We start from the raw sequence: 15720 nt of genomic DNA on the forward strand, positions 1-15720 counted from the left end.
CTGAAACAGGCTACCACAACAAACGTCAGTATTTCAGGTCCTCACTTCAACAAATGACATATTGACCATTGAATTATACATGTTGTATTTTTTGGCCTGTAAAGCATACTTAAAATTCTTCATCATATTCTGTGATTCAATATGCAAGGGTAAAGCTAGAATTCATTTGAAACACAGCAACCTCAAGAATTTAAAAAGAATAACAATTTCATTTGGCTCAAAGGCTTGAGTGGTTAGCGTGCCAGGCTCACAGCTCTGAGGTTCTGGGTTCAAATCCAGGTCGGTCCTCCTGTGTGGAGTTTGCATGTTCTTCCCGGGCCTGTGTGGGTTTTCTCCAGGTACTCTGGTTTCCTCCCACATTCTAATAACATGCATGGTAGGCTGATTGGATACTCTAAATTGCCCCTTGGTATGGGTGGGAGTGTGCATGGTTGTCCTTTGTCTCATTGTGCCCTAAGATTGGCTGGCCACCGATTCAGGGTGTCCACCCCTCAGGTGCTGGGTTATGCTCCAGCACCCCCCAACAATTGCAATTTGTATTCCTTATGGTATTACGGTCACTCTAAGAAAAATCATCAAATTTGAAAGAATCATACATCAGACGATTATTTGGCATCTAATGTTAAAACAGGTCAAATTTGACCCAAACAATGCAATTAATTAAATATAATGAAATGCTAATCATGTGACCATGGAACACCTAGGAATGTGAAGAATGTTCTTTAAATGAGCTCTGCGTTCAAGTTCAGGTTCAGGTTCACCTTACTCTTTACACCAAACAGTATAAGGCGGGGTGGCCAAGTCCGGTCCTTGAGAGCCCTTATCCAATCTGTTTTCCATATCTTCCCCCCACCAACACACCTGAATCAAATGATCAAATCATCAGCAAGCTGTCCAGAAGCTTGATACCGATCCAGATGATTGGATTCAGGTGTGTTGGTGGAGGGAGAGATGGAAAAAAGAGCGGATAAGAGCTCTCCAGGACTGGACTTGGCCAACCCTGTTATAAGCGATGTAAATAATGGCTGACTATAGGTATAGATGTGATGGCATAAAGTGCACAAGTCCTCTGACAGACCTCAACAAAACAATGGTTCTCATTCAGGGTAATCCACACGAGGCGAGTAAAAGATTCTCCCGGCGCCCCCTCAAAGGTCTTAACAGGTTTTCCAGGAGCTGCCAAGAGACGTATATTTTTGGCCTCTGTTTTTTGCTTTACCCTAGTAACAATCAGTCATACTCTCCAGCGGTCACCAGATGGCATCCATCATAGCAACGGAGCCTCCATTAGGAGAACGCGGGAAAATAAAATGCTGCAAGCGCAATATCCATCTTATTATCTCAAGAGACACCGGTAGAGAAGAACGTGGTAGAACGGTAACAACAATTAATGTCTGAAAGTCCAGTTGACCCCACAAAAACATCACGCAGATGCAGCTTGACTTCCACACGTGCAATGTGTGTTTAATGTGCCAAACAGGCTATGAGCCACAGAAAAAAAAAATTCAATGCCACAGACCCTCAGACAGACTAATTGCGAATGCTATGTATTTCAGCAAAAATCGTTTTTTAATGTTACTTTTTTAACGTATCTTCATGAAAAACAAGTTTTCATGTCGAAGAATCAGATTTTTTTGGTCGCACCACTAAATTTAATCCGGCCCGCCAACGTTATCCATATAATGTTTTTTTTCCCCCAAGATGGCGCCGTTAAATACATTTTTAACCATTCTTAATACTACATTCCTTTTTACTTTACTTTGTACTGTATACTTTTTATTTAATGATGAGTGATGAGTATGTTAATACTTTAGTCCTTTTTTCCGTTTATGTTTCATATGTACTGTTAACAGATGCACTTTTTTATATGTTTCGTATCTGGTGCTGACCCGGCCCATCTGTCAAATTTTTAAAGTCAATGTGGACCCCGGGCCCAAAAGTTTGCCCACCCCTGGTTTAGGCAGTATTTTGGAAACATTATATAACATTGTGTTTTTGCTAATGACCCGAGTTTGTGCGACAGGAACTATCTGAAAACTTACCTTTGGCAAGGAAAATACACATTTCGACTTACCCATGTTACTATTGATACATCATTCTTTTTGAACAATCCAACGAGTTTGACCAAAAACCTGTTATCCTGTTTCTAGCAGGTCACGTGGCACATTAACGGACTTTGGGTTACATAACAAAGCACAGCTGCAGCCAGTTAACCGGTCAATAAATATTACAACAATAACACACGTGAGGCCTTGGCGCTTCAAAACCATAATGGCCATTTCTCGTTTCCATAGAAAAAAAAAGAAAAAAGAACTGGAGTCATCCGGTTCTGCGGAGCATTGACCTGAGGCGTTAACAACCCTGCGTCTGCAGACCTGCTACTTCACTCATCACCGTTTGAGGGGTGAAGTAATAACACGGACAGAAAGAAATTGGGTACATGAGAGGCGTTTCAACATGGTCGCGTGGGTCATTTCCAGTCAATTTTCCTCACCAAGGTGCTACCACGAGATCTGGTTATAATCCCCCGAGTGCTTCAACCTACGCTGCTCCTCAGGAATGGGTTTAAAGCTGAGAACATATTGGGTGGGAAGTAAGCAAGGGCTCTGTTTCTGTTACTAGAATCCAGCACCTTGAACTCGCAATCCAAAAAAATCATCCATACGTTATTGCACGTTTTTGAAGCGTAAAAACGTCACCATTTAATGCTTCCATTCAATCAATTTTGCTGCTCCTTCTGCTGTCTTTGGCAGTATAATGTAGTCGGTCAAATGAAGATTTATGTCCTCCCTCAGTAACTGAAAAGATTTATACAATTTTCCTATTTTCAACCCATCTTTGAACACTTGTAGTTCGCTTTGTCTTATATATGGAGTTTTCTCAGGCTATTAAATAGCATGTGTTAGTTTAAATATGCTGTACATAGTCCAGTGCGGCTTATATATGTATGAAAAAAATAGCAGAGAAGGCAGGACTCAAAATCTCAGGTTCTGTACTTTATAGGGATCTATTGGCATCAATCCGAGGAATTTAGTGGGTGCAGCCTCATAGTCCAAAAATGACGGTGGCAGAGTCTAAAGAATATTTGCCTGTGTGCATGATACATCTTTTTTTGTATTAATTAATGTAATAATGGCAATATTTTCAGAAAAGTAACCATCATAAATAAAATTTCATATAAAATGAATTGAACGTCGTCTCCCGTGGTTCGCAACACTGCATGGGTTGGTGCTAATTGTTAGCTAATTGTTATGCAAGGGTAGATCTAGAATTCATTTGAAACACAGGAACCTCAAGAATTTAAAAAGAATAACAATTTCAATTGGCTCAAAGGCTTGGGTGGTTAGTGCGTCGGGCTCACAGCTTTGGGGTTCTGGGTTCAAATCCAGGTCGGTCCTCCTGTGTGGAGTTTGCATGTTCTTCCCGGGCCTGTGTGGGTTTTCTCCAGGTACTCTGGCTTCCTCCCACATTCCAATAACATGCATGGTAGGCTGATTGGATATTTAAATTGCCCCTTGGTATGGGGGTGAGTGTGCATGTCGCATGTCAACTGCGTTTTCCATTAAATGTTAGCAGCATGCTAATTGGGACAAAAATTAAATCTATGACATCTAAACTAAATTTTTTTAAAAATCCAGATAACAGCATTAGTTTCTCAAAATTAGCAAATCTTAACATTGTTTTGCAAGGCCGCGAACAGATCATGGCTCTGTGCTGTGATTGGCCTGATCATTTGCAGGAATGCCGCTTGGCGCGCCCGTGGCCAACAAGTTTCGACGAGCACTAAGTGAGATGGCAGATTACATAACTAGATTTTGATGGGAAACAGCTTGGCAGCTCAAGGCTGAACGTCCTGTCAATGCCGCCTCAAGGTACAATTGCCGAGAAAGATACACCACATGTCCAAAATCCGACATCCTAGGATTTCAATAAGCCAACAAAAAACAGAAACGGATGTCTTCAATGGCTTTGGGGATGCGCTGAAAATTTTTGTTCCGTTTCTGTTTACGAAACTAACTTTTCTAAACTCTGAAGGGTCGTATACAGAAAACTCCAAAGACGAAAAGGGCCACACACAAACAACTCTTGTATTTATACAAATTGCATCATAGTTTGACTTGACTAGCACAAAGCCCAAGACAAACAAGTAGCTGGCAATTTTGGATTTAGAAATTAAAAGGAAAAAAAATGTAGTAAACGGTCGTCAGCAAATCTAGTAAAACTTTATACTACTGTATTTTCACGACTATAAGGCGCACTTAAAAGTCTTAAATTTTCTCCAAAATAGACGGTGCGTCTTATAATCCAGTGCGCCTTATATATAGAAAAAACAGAAAAACAAAAACCAAAAACCACCACTGTCGGATATTAAAAAAAACACAAACGCCTGAACTGAAACAATACTGTTAAATATGCAGATCAGCCATCTTAGTTTACAAAATCTTCCATCATATAGCTCCTCCCCCACTGCAATATTTTATACAAAAAAAAATCGAAAACATCAACAATGGCTGGCTCTAGAGGTGACTGTGTAGTGAGTGCTTCATACCTGGAAGTCAATAGCAATTACTGTATTTTCACGACTATAAGGCGCACATAAAAGTCTTAAATTTTCTCCAAAATAGACAGTGCGCCTTATGATACAGTGTGCCTTATAATACAATGCACCTTATAATACAGTGCGCCTTGTAATACAGTGTGCCTTATATATAGAAAAAATGGCATTCATTGAGGATGCCCCTTATAATGCGGTGCGCCTTATAGTCGTGAAAATACGGTAATCCAATCTAATTGTAGATGTCTGAGCTGTCTTCAATTGGATTGCAATCATGTCACATATTTGACAGCTGCACTTTTCAGATGTTTTTCCCCTATTTATTATTCTTGCACTTGATGACTGAAGTGTGGGAGAATGAAAAAAAATCCAAAATAGGATGTTTTTGATTAGTCCTATCACTCAATGCAATGCCACACTTGAATCTTGATCATGCCAACAGATCGTTTCCATGTTTTTTCTGCAGTCAGAAATGGATGTCGGCCCAGAATTACGTAACCTTGACAGATGTAAGCCTATGCTTTTATTCTGACACAATTTCCTGCCGGTGTTTTCTTTACCTCCCTTTCTGAATTCCCCCCCATTGCGGTTAATGTTGGGTATTATTTTCCGTTAAGGCCCCCCCTTGCCAATGTAGTGAAATGTGAATGAATTGCATTCCGTGGTTATTATAGTGATGTCATTCTAAGGATTAAGACCTTATCAATGTTATCATGCATTTGTTTCACACTTTGACAAGTATAACGTGTTGCTTCTTGCTTATCGCGTGTATTAAAAGCTCGCAATGAGAAATGAAAGACTAACAACAAAACTTTCTCAGGCACGTGGCGCTTTTCATTCCAATTTGTCATTAGGTAAACAGATAATAACCAAATATAAAGTTCCATGTCTCAAATATGTAATATAAAATTAAAGATTAATAAGAAAATTATAACATTAAACACACTAAATATATTGACACCAGGTATTTATTTTACATTTATTTATTATTATAATATTTGTATTTTATTCTTACCTAGATATGGCCCATAAACCTGCTTGAGACTTTGTTGTATTTTTTATTTATTGTTTATCAATAAATGTGGATTGAGTAAGGGATCCTATAAGTTTAATGAATTAGATTGCTGGGATACTTTAAAGTATTAACTGTCTTTATTTGTTCAGAAAAAAATCAAACAACCTGATTTTCACTCCAAAAATACAAGGAAGGAATATCCCGTGTTTTTCATGCCAACTAAGGAGCATTATTTATACATCTGTTGATGGCGCCAAATAATTTTTAACATGAACAAAGTAAATACAAATAACATTATGAAAACATCCCACATATTTTCCTTGATAAAATTATATGCAGAAAAAGCACCGTTTTTTTCGCTTTTTAAACTTACACAGTGTAAATGTCACATTTAAAACTAATTAATGGCGCTATATCATTGATCTGTCAAAAAACAATGAATCACTCTCAACATAAAAAGATGATAATTGAACATACAGATATTTACATAAATGTTGCTTTTCCGCATTTGATAGTGAGCAGATTTTAACAATTTTTGGACCTTTTTTTCAGTTGGACTCCTTTTGCAAAAAAACAAAAAACAAAAACATTTACAGTACATTACATTTTGTGTTAAGCCACAAAATGACATTTAGGATGTGCAAATTGCAAATAAGGAAATAAAGAATTCTCATATCCACATTAATGAGGTAAAAAGTTTGTAGTATTTTTGAAAGAATTCCACTCCAGGTAGAATGTTAGCCAGCTTCATAAAAAAAAAGTAATTAAGTGGAAAATGCCATATAAAAAAGTCCCAGTTTACCACTTTCCCGGGATAGGAGTTCCACACTCATACCAAGATACGTAACTGACGTGAGAATGTCTACCCATTGGGCCAAATCGTACAGGCTCCTGTCGAACTGCTCGATAAAAGCCTAAGCAGTAAAAAAAATATAAAAACCTGTCACATCGAGCTTTTAACTCAACTACATCTGGTATGAAATGGACTTACCAGATCTCGAAGATAGCTGGTCTGCAATCACTTGCCGTCCAGTTTTTCCATCCAGGAAGGAATCGACAAACTGGCAGTGATCCTCCCCAAAGCCGCTCTCGTCTCCGATGTTGTAGAACTGGCCTGTGTTGCCAATGGATAAGTGCACATGCAAGGTGAGACTTTAAGAGTTTCTGGCGGAGATGAAGGAGACTCACCATGCAGAGAATCGCTCAAGTAGATCTTGTATCTGAGCGAATTACACAGCTGCACTCCTACAAACTTGCGGTACCAGGTTCTCTTGACAAATTGCTTCCCGTTACAAGTGGAGTATGAGTCTGCTTTAAAGGGGAACTGCGTCCACAGGGCATCTTTTCCTGTCAAAGGAGATACGGTTTGTCAAATTTGTTCCTTGCTTATCGAGGAGTGTAGAGTGAAATCCTATAATTATTATTATTATTATTATATTATGTTATCCTGTGCCTTGTACTTTAAAGTACAATTATTTGAATACAGGATTTTATTGAGGACTTTTGAAAGATAAACATGTCTCATTTAATGTATTGTGGGTTTCCACCCCCCCCCCCCCCCCCCCCACAGCCATCAGGACTCTGAACTTGCAGTAGCGCGACACACAATCCCTTCTGTGCAATAACTTTGTGGGGATAATAATGTGCAATATCTTAGATTTTTCCCAGGAAAAATAAACAAGAAAGTAATGTAAAAATATGAAAAGTCACATCCTGGCAAGATAGATTCCACTTTGTGGAGTAGCACCACCAATTTTGTTATACACAGGTATGTATGATGATAATAAAGGCTTTTGATTGATTTAAACTTCACAAATAGTTCAAGGATTCCAGGAATGTATGCTGTTTTGGAAAAATTATCTTAATATTTTCGAGGCAATTTAACCCAAGAGTCTTGTTTCCCTGGATTGGCTCACATCTTTTATCTGGAGAAAACATGCTACGCAAGGAGCTTACATTTCTGAGAAGTGGTTGTTTTTTGTTCGCTTTAATAAGACTTGGACATGCACAAACTGTAACCTCACCTGAGACGTTTTCACTAACTCGAGGGTCCGCTGGAGAGCAAATTTGAGACAAGATTAATTGTTGCAACTTCCAAGAAGATATTATGCAATATTCAAATGTTTAATACCTGACTCAGTGTTGAAGGATACAGCTTCACTGGATGGGCCTGAACCCAAGTCATTCTTTGGAGTCACCTTAAACTCATAACTAGTAGAAATAAACACAGCAAATTTAATAAAGCTTTTGCTCGGCTCAATTCTACTAACTATTGAAAAACATGACATTTTAGCTCACCTGCTTTCAGGTTTAAGGTTTTCTACCGCTGTATGCGTCTGGTCAGTAGTCAGAATGGACACTTTCTCCCCATCAGGTCCTCGGGTGGTTGAGATGACTTCATACTCTGAGGACGCAATAGGAGTGGCGGCTAATTGTTAGCTAAACAGGGTCAACCGCCATCATTGATTGCCGGGATCTCTTGTAAAACTTCATCAGAGATCGACCAAACGTCCGGGCGACCAAACGTCCGGGCGACCAAATGTCTGGGCGTCCAAACGTCCGGGCGACCAAACGTCCGGGCGACCAAACGTCTGTGCAACCAAATGTCTGGGCAACCAAATGTCTGGGCAACCAAACATCCGGGCGACCAAACGTCTGGGCGACCAAATGTCCGGGCGACCAAACATCCGGGCGACCAAACGTCCGGACGACCAAACGTCCGGGCGACCAAATGTCCGGGCGACCAAACGTCCGGGCGACCAAACGTCCGGGCGACCAAATGTCCGGGCGACCAAACGTCCGGGCGACCAAATGTCCGGGCGACCAAATGTCCGGGCGACCAAATGTCCGGGCGACCAAATGTCCGGGCGACCAAACGTCCGCTGTACCCACCTTTGGTTTCATTGTTCATCTTTTCCCAGTCCAGTATGATGAAGGAAGGACATCCCTCGACAGTAAAAATTGTCAGGTTCGTGGGCGACAACTTGGGCGCAGCTGTCACATTAGCGTCCTTGCGTTCATCTCCAGGAAAAAAGTTCAAGGATGACGTAATAGAACATGGCTCGTCTGCTTTCTTGCCCGTTTGGTAGATGACGTGAGGCGCTGCGGTTTTTGGAAGGGCATGTTATTCTGTCTGGATTCTCCCTGAATCTTGACAAGAGGGGACACTTACCGACATAACGCTTTTTCCCCATGGCGTCAACATCTGAGGCCGGCTGCGACTTAAACAAGTCTGAGTCTTCCCATGATTCGTGTGGAGGAGCTGCAAGAAGAAAGAAATTTGGCCTCAGAATAGAATCCGTCCGCCAAATGGCTGCATAGCGTTGCTGGAGTTTCCCGTGACGCTACCTGTGGGGATGGGTGAAGTGGTGGTCGTGTATTTTTCTTGGTAATTGACTGGCCTGGCAGTGGTCGGCTTGGCAGTGCTGACTGGGACCTTGGGCTTGAGGACCGCCAATTTGTCTGCGTGTTTCGGGTCGCTGTTCTTTTCTAAGGGAAAATGTTTACGTAAGTAATGGAAGTTGACCATCTTAAAGACGCACCAGTTTCTCTTTTCACCTTACCTGATTGATTTGGTTTTCCCGGCAGGTTTTTCTTCTTGTTGAGAGATTCTGAAACATCACACCACATCGTTACAGTGAAAGAGGATAACTGGCACATTCTGTGTGTAAAATGATGCTGAAATCATCTGAAATGCTAAGAACATTCCTATAATTATTCAAAAATTGCTCCTAATTAAAGAGCCTATTTTTTTCCCATAAAGCAAGGCACACAGCTGGAAGATGAGGAGCTTTGCATTCCTTCCAATCAGCTTAGTGTAAACATGGATGAGGACCAGAAAACCACCAGGTAACATTTGCATCTTGGCAAGGATTCATTCACGACTTTGGAGGTAATTAATAGCCAGAGGTAAAGAAGAGAGTTATTAACCTAGGGAGTGCGTTTCCGCCATCACTTAGAAAAGGTGACCCGTTGCTGCTCTTAATTAGCGGCTCTAACAAGAACTTACCAATAATATATGTATTAGAGTTTACCTTGATGAATTCGGGTCCATAAAGCAGGCTTGATGGGAGGGAAATTCCGGTGTCCGTTAACTGTGGGAAAATTTAAAAAAAATCAGTACTCACATAATTATATAATAGTTTTCAGTAGTTTTGATTTATACGAGCAATAATGTAAGCTTGAGAGCACGGACGCAGTTTTTTTTTTTTTAAACAAACACTGTTTAATGAATTGAGATATGGAATGAAATGGATTATAAATATTTGAGGATGATTGCTGAAAATGTGGAAACAGTGAAAACAATTTGGTAATTACTTGATGTGTCCTTCATTTTTTTTTTCATTATTTCAGTTATTTTTGGCTATGGCTGACAGTGTGTAAGTACTAAACATCATCCAGTTAATTTCGCTGAGTTAATTAGTCATAATTTTAAACATTTTGAATACAATAGCAAGTATAATAAAGTAGCAAGCTCCAGACATTTGAGCTTTTATGGTTAAAATGTTTGAATGAAGCTATCTGAGCATTTTTCACATTTTGGAGCCCCATTTTATCTCCATATACTTGGTCATACATTTTATTATTACGATTATTCATTAGAAATTGGCATGCTTGTTAACAGCACAGTTCCCTTTCCATTTAAAAGGACTTCAAGTGTGCTAATGTGTCCCAAGCAACCGTTAAATAGTGCTGTGTTTCAGAGCCATCTACAAAATGAAGCATTTTACTTGCCTGGTAGAGCGGCAGTGCGAAGCAGTGAAGGAAGCCGAGATTGGGTCCGGTTGTGCAATGCTGCAAATGAGAGAAACGTTACATTAGTTATGTTTCTTTTTTTATAGAACATGCAGCAAGAGGTCAGTGTTATTGTAACCTGATATAAACAAGATCCGAGCGTTAAGGAACTTGTGGTAAAAAAAAAAATACATTTGTGGGGAAACTGTATGTGAAAAATGCCACTTTTGGATTTATGAGCACTGGAGTATAGTATAGCATTATTTTGAACTCATTTACCGTTTTTTTTTTTAACTGGCTAAATTAGCTTGGTAGCTTGGCCAAGCGCCCAGACAAACGTGAGGGGCCCACTTTTAGACCTAGTACAGCATACACGTTTATACATTTTTATAACATACAAATGAGCAAACCTAAAAGCCAATCAATCATCTTGGCTTCATAGCTGTGTTCTGAAACTCTATTCTATAATCATAATGAAGGCAGTACCTGGACGTGGTGGGAAGAGAGAACGGGGCCTTAAAGGGTTCTGAAAGACAAAAAAAACAGGGTGGAGAGTTCACTTCAATGAAAAGATGCCAAAAGGAGAAAAATAAATCTTCATTTATTCTAAACTTTGTTGATTATTAAATTAGAATTACATCAGATTCCAACAAAATCTAACAGTATCATTTCAAACAAACAGGCTTTCAAAAATGGTTATTAAGGAAGACACGAAATTAAAAACATTTTAGTGAGACAGTTAAGTCCAAATTTCTATCTTGTCGGGTAACACCTTGGCCCCCAATTTTGCGAATATTGATATATTAATGATTATTTCTAAAATTGCTTCCGCAACAACAGAAAAAACAACAAAAAAACATTTAAGACTTTACACACCAGAGGATGTCTGAGCTTTGGGATCTTCTGCGTTTTTTTACCTGGGAAAACGGAGAAGAATGACTATGTAAGCAAAAATAAAAAACTTTAGTCAGAAAATTGTTCATCCAAAATGGCTTGACTAGACTTGGCAGTTGAAATGTTCACCATCAAATTTTTTTTCAAATGAGATAACTTTATTCATCCCATATTCGGGACATGTCATTGTCACAGTAGCAAGAGTGTGAGGTAATAAATAAGTTAATAAATAAATAAGCGTGTTGCTGAAAAAAAATATAGATATATGTATATATATAATATGTACTGTTATTATCATTGGCTTACCAGCCAGGTTGGTACTGTGTATCATGGCTTTACTCCAAGCACCTGCGCGGTCATCCTTGTTGGAGCGGACGGCGAACTCATAAGGTGTGTCAGGGGTGAGGTTGTCGATGACTGTGTCTCTTGTTGGGCATGTCTGGTAGACCCACTTCATATTTCTTTCCCGGTAGCGAATGGTGTAGTAACTAAAGGAAACAAGAAGCAGATGTCCCTCAGGTTGTCAAATGGTTGTGTACTCTACCATTTTCCATTTTTGATATGGCTAAATTGGCGACATTTTTTGGAGAGTTGAAGTTTAAAGCCCTAAAAAAAGGATATTCTCACTGAAATGGTTCTCCAGGTAGTTTGACAGAAAATGAAAATCCTATTTTGAAATGGGGAGATGATGGAAAATATGACAATTGCAGTCAAAGTGAGAAATGATTGGAACAACAACACTGTACACTATTTAATAGAACATCTCTCAGCATGATACCAGTCAAAGCAGACAGCTTCTGTAACCCTTAAGATGCCACCTTCCCTCATGCCTAATTATTGGAATAATACATAAACATTGGATTAAACTAATTGCCTATTTGTGATTTCCCAATCATGGGTTTTCCCATTTTGCAGTTTTTTCCCCAACTGAAATTGTATACAGTTTCAACTGATATCCAATAATCAAATGTATACTATACTCTACGTTGAGTTACATTTGATGTAGTTTGAAACAAAATTTTCATGCAAATTTCAAAATGGCCTTTTTTCTCCTCAATCTACACATACTTACTGATATTATTGTTTACACACAATTCTATTGACAGCAGCCATATACTATGTTAAATAGTGTTAAATACACAGTGCAATCATGACTCTATCTTCAATACTTATTATACCTGTCAGGCCTAGGTAAAAATTGTACATGCACTTGATGTATATTTGCATCTATTTTCCTGAATTTCTACTCCGTATGACAAAATTGTCCACTACAAATCACATTCAGGATTACATTTTGAAAACACAATATTCTGACATCCAGGCCACGCCCACATTGGAATCTCACCCATCCTGCAGGCAATCATCAAGGATGTCTCTGTCATAGGGATTTTTCAAATGCTGCCCCCAGGACAGCAGAACTGCTGTTGGGCTGACAGCACCAATTGCTAGATTCAGCGGCTCATCCAAGTTGACCTTTCCTGCACACAAAGTCAAGGGGAAGTAAGAACATGCATCTACCAGATAGAACAAGAGAAAGCACTCACTCACTCACATACATACCTGTGCAGTGTTTGGTCACGTCGTTGGGAAGGATAGGCTGCACGGCCACTAGGTACTTAGGCTCGGCTTCTAAAATGAGAAGTTCAATGATATATTGCGCAGAAGCTTTTTTGAACACGTTTAGACAGTTTACCCCTAGTTTCACATTTCAGCCCTTCTAGACATTGAGTAAAGCAACAGTTAGGAAAAGATAAAAATGCAGATGAGAAATATGTTCATATGTATTTAGGATAATCTTGTGCTGGAAAGATTAGTAGGGTTAAATAAATAAAAAACCTTGTATGTAGGGAAACTCCTAAGACACAACTGTAATATAATAAACTTTATCGCCAAGTTAAGAGTCCCCAAAAATATGGAATTTAACTTTGCAAGAAAAAAAACATGTCGACATTGATTTTGATTGTGAGCTTTTATTGTGTTAAAGTTAAATAACTTGCCAAGTAGTATTTTAGTTTCTGGTCTTTTCACTATGGATGCTCAAGTTAAATCAAATTAAAATTCTCTATAGATATCGACGCAAACTTTTCCATGATCCAAAAATTTCAGGATTTAAAAACCACAGGATTTTTGTTTTCTTGATACCCTTGAGAAAGTCCTACAATGTTTCTCATGAAGTTATGTGTATTGATGGATGGCTCAGAGCAGCTTTCTCCTTGCTGCTCTTGTGGCCAATGAAATTCAACACTCGTATGTCATGTATGTGACTTTTCTTTCCTAAAGGAAAATGTGGGCTAAAATGCAGAGGGGGATTCCGAGGCAAACATCTGTGGGCTGTTTCCACAAAGCTGTATTTACATGAGCTAACGCGTAAATTTATGTCAAGTGCACATATTAGCTTCGGTTTCATTGTGGAAATAAATCAGGTGTGAGTGTAGGTGCGTAAAATGTGTCAATTTTAATTGATTGATTTTTAAATCTCAAGAGTTTGCTCATATTTTATTTATTTCATCTTGTATCTACATTGTCTCATTTGAAATATCTTGTTCACAATTAATTAGACAACCTCCCTGAGCGCACTGAATACCAGTGTGAGTGAAATCATCATTGCTCGCTATGGGCACACCAGTATCACACCTGCCATAAGCAGGTGCATGTCAATGTTCCATCTAATTTTTTATGTAAAGCATGCTGTAAAACATGAAAAACACAAGAGTTGACAGAGCTACTGCCACTGAATGCCGCGGAAATGGCGCCATCATGGGGAAAGGGGTAAAAATAAAAGGAAAAAAAGTTTGGATTTTATTTACTGCGCGCCATATGATTGCTGCTGCGCAGAGAAGACGAGAGTAGTGCGCAATTGCGCATGCGCAGCTTAGAGGGAACATTGATCTTTACCTTAGCATTTCCGTTTCTGCAATAAAGTGTCAACTAATATACTAATTGAAATGCAAAACAAATTTGAGTGCTTGTTATTTACCCATCTCAGCCTGGTAGGGTACGCCATTTTCAGGCAAGGGGATGAACTGCCTGGAAGAGGGACTGCTGCCGTAACCCAGAATGTAACCTTCCAGCTTCAAGTTGGGGTTAGGGCGCAGAAACTTCATGATAATCGTGTCTTCAGTGGCATTGATCTTGACTCTCACATTGTAGCGATGCCCTGCAATGAAGTAGTGAGAAGATATTACAGAAAGGTATTGTTATCTAATCCAGTTTATATTCAAAGTCAGAGAACCAGGTTGTACAAATCCTTTCTTTTTGTACTCAAACTTCCATATTATTATCACTACAGTTGTTTTAGCAATCACAATTGTATTGTCTGTGTTTTTTTGTAATTTATTTTGCACTAAACATGGCAGAATCAATAGGAAAGTTCACCCTTTAGAAGACAAGTGATTATTTTGGTAATTTAAAAGATCAATAATTAAACAATCGTGTAAATACACATAATTGGATCAATCAAGCCACAATATCAAAATGGATTTAATGTCTAGTGCCGTCGATCACAACCAATAATGACCAAATGACTGCCATATAAAGGGGAAAGGTATTAAAGTCGAGTAAGTTTTGTTTATTTTTATCCAAGGAACTCTACCAAATGTGTACTTTTGCCACCTGTTCATGTACATTTCTGTGATGCAACAGGCCGTGCAAGAGTGGCATCCTGTTGATTTTGGCACCACTCTTGACAGGTTTTGATCACCTTACATAACTTGGAATGAGGTTCAGTGAAGCGGACCAATGTCACGTCCTATCATGAAGCAAAGCCCACTCAGCATAAAAAATGAAATGCGCTTGTCAAAATGATCACAGTTCAGTTACTGCATACTAAACAAATCGGAATATCAGACAGCATTGACTACCAAACCAGATGCTTTACCCTACAACTACCAATTCAACCTTGAAACATGCATTAAGAAAAAAATTAAGACTTTAGGAATTATACATGGCATTGCCATGGTTTGTCAAAATAAGATTCCAATACAACTTTTTACTATTGTAGAACTTTTCGAAATGTTTTTTTTGCTGTGTAATGACAGAAATTGTGACTTGGCCAATATTTCCATGCATTGAAAACCACAGCAAAAAGAAGAAAAATAAAATCTGCATTATTTTTATAAGATGTTTCTGTCATGTTCCTGCACAAAAACTTTTGGCCTACCTGGGATCCTCAGTGCAGGGATGCAACTGTGCAGGAGCACGCCTCCGAGGAGGAAGAGACGGAAAACGAGAGAAGCAGCGCCTGCCATTAAGTCAAAGATAAGGAATGGCAAAGGGGTGATCTGGAGCAAAGAAAAAGACTCAAAGACTTGTCCAGCCTTTAAATGCTTTCAGAGTGGAGACAACCAGGCAGAATAGGACTTATACTGTAACTGCAAAAGGGGGTGTGGCCACTCCTCAAACATAAACCTATTGAATAACGCCCCCAAGCCCCCAAACACCTCTTAGAGGAAACAGGAAAGTCCCAAAGCATGAAATAAATCAATGAAAACCATTTTGCATGGCATGTGTCACAGTTCTGGGG

General features: G+C 39.1%; 1 protein-coding gene across 1 annotated transcript; it reads right to left on the reverse strand.

The window, feature by feature from the left end:
* Positions 1–6142: 6142 nt before the first annotated feature.
* Positions 6143–15528, reverse strand: LOC144204875 (target of Nesh-SH3-like). The gene is made up of 19 exons (XM_077728889.1): positions 15358–15528; positions 14176–14355; positions 12759–12827; positions 12544–12676; positions 11505–11686; positions 11181–11221; positions 10791–10830; positions 10305–10364; positions 9605–9664; positions 9134–9181; positions 8919–9059; positions 8743–8832; positions 8463–8672; positions 7869–7974; positions 7702–7781; positions 7595–7624; positions 6759–6917; positions 6562–6684; positions 6143–6484 (listed from the first exon to the last, which is right to left on the reverse strand). Exons 1-19 carry the CDS (start codon positions 15443–15445, stop codon positions 6369–6371), a joined length of 1956 nt encoding a protein of 651 aa, XP_077585015.1. The 5' UTR covers positions 15446–15528; the 3' UTR covers positions 6143–6368.
* Between the last annotated feature and the right edge of the window lie 192 nt (positions 15529–15720).

Source organism: Stigmatopora nigra, chromosome 1 (genome assembly GCF_051989575.1).
Source record: "Stigmatopora nigra isolate UIUO_SnigA chromosome 1, RoL_Snig_1.1, whole genome shotgun sequence".
In the NCBI taxonomy this organism is placed as follows: domain Eukaryota; kingdom Metazoa; phylum Chordata; class Actinopteri; order Syngnathiformes; family Syngnathidae; genus Stigmatopora; species Stigmatopora nigra.

Coding starts and splice junctions, on each gene's coding strand:
- LOC144204875 (XM_077728889.1), bottom strand. CDS start 15,445: ATGGCAGGCGCTGCTTCTCTCGTTTTCCGTCTCTTCCTCCTCGGAGGC. Junction 11,687..12,543: donor GATGATTGCCTGCAGGATGG/GTGAGATTCCAA, acceptor TGTTTCCTTTAG/TTACTACACCATTCGCTACC. Junction 8,673..8,742: donor GGGGAAAAAGCGTTATGTCG/GTAAGTGTCCCC, acceptor CAAAAACCGCAG/CGCCTCACGTCATCTACCAA.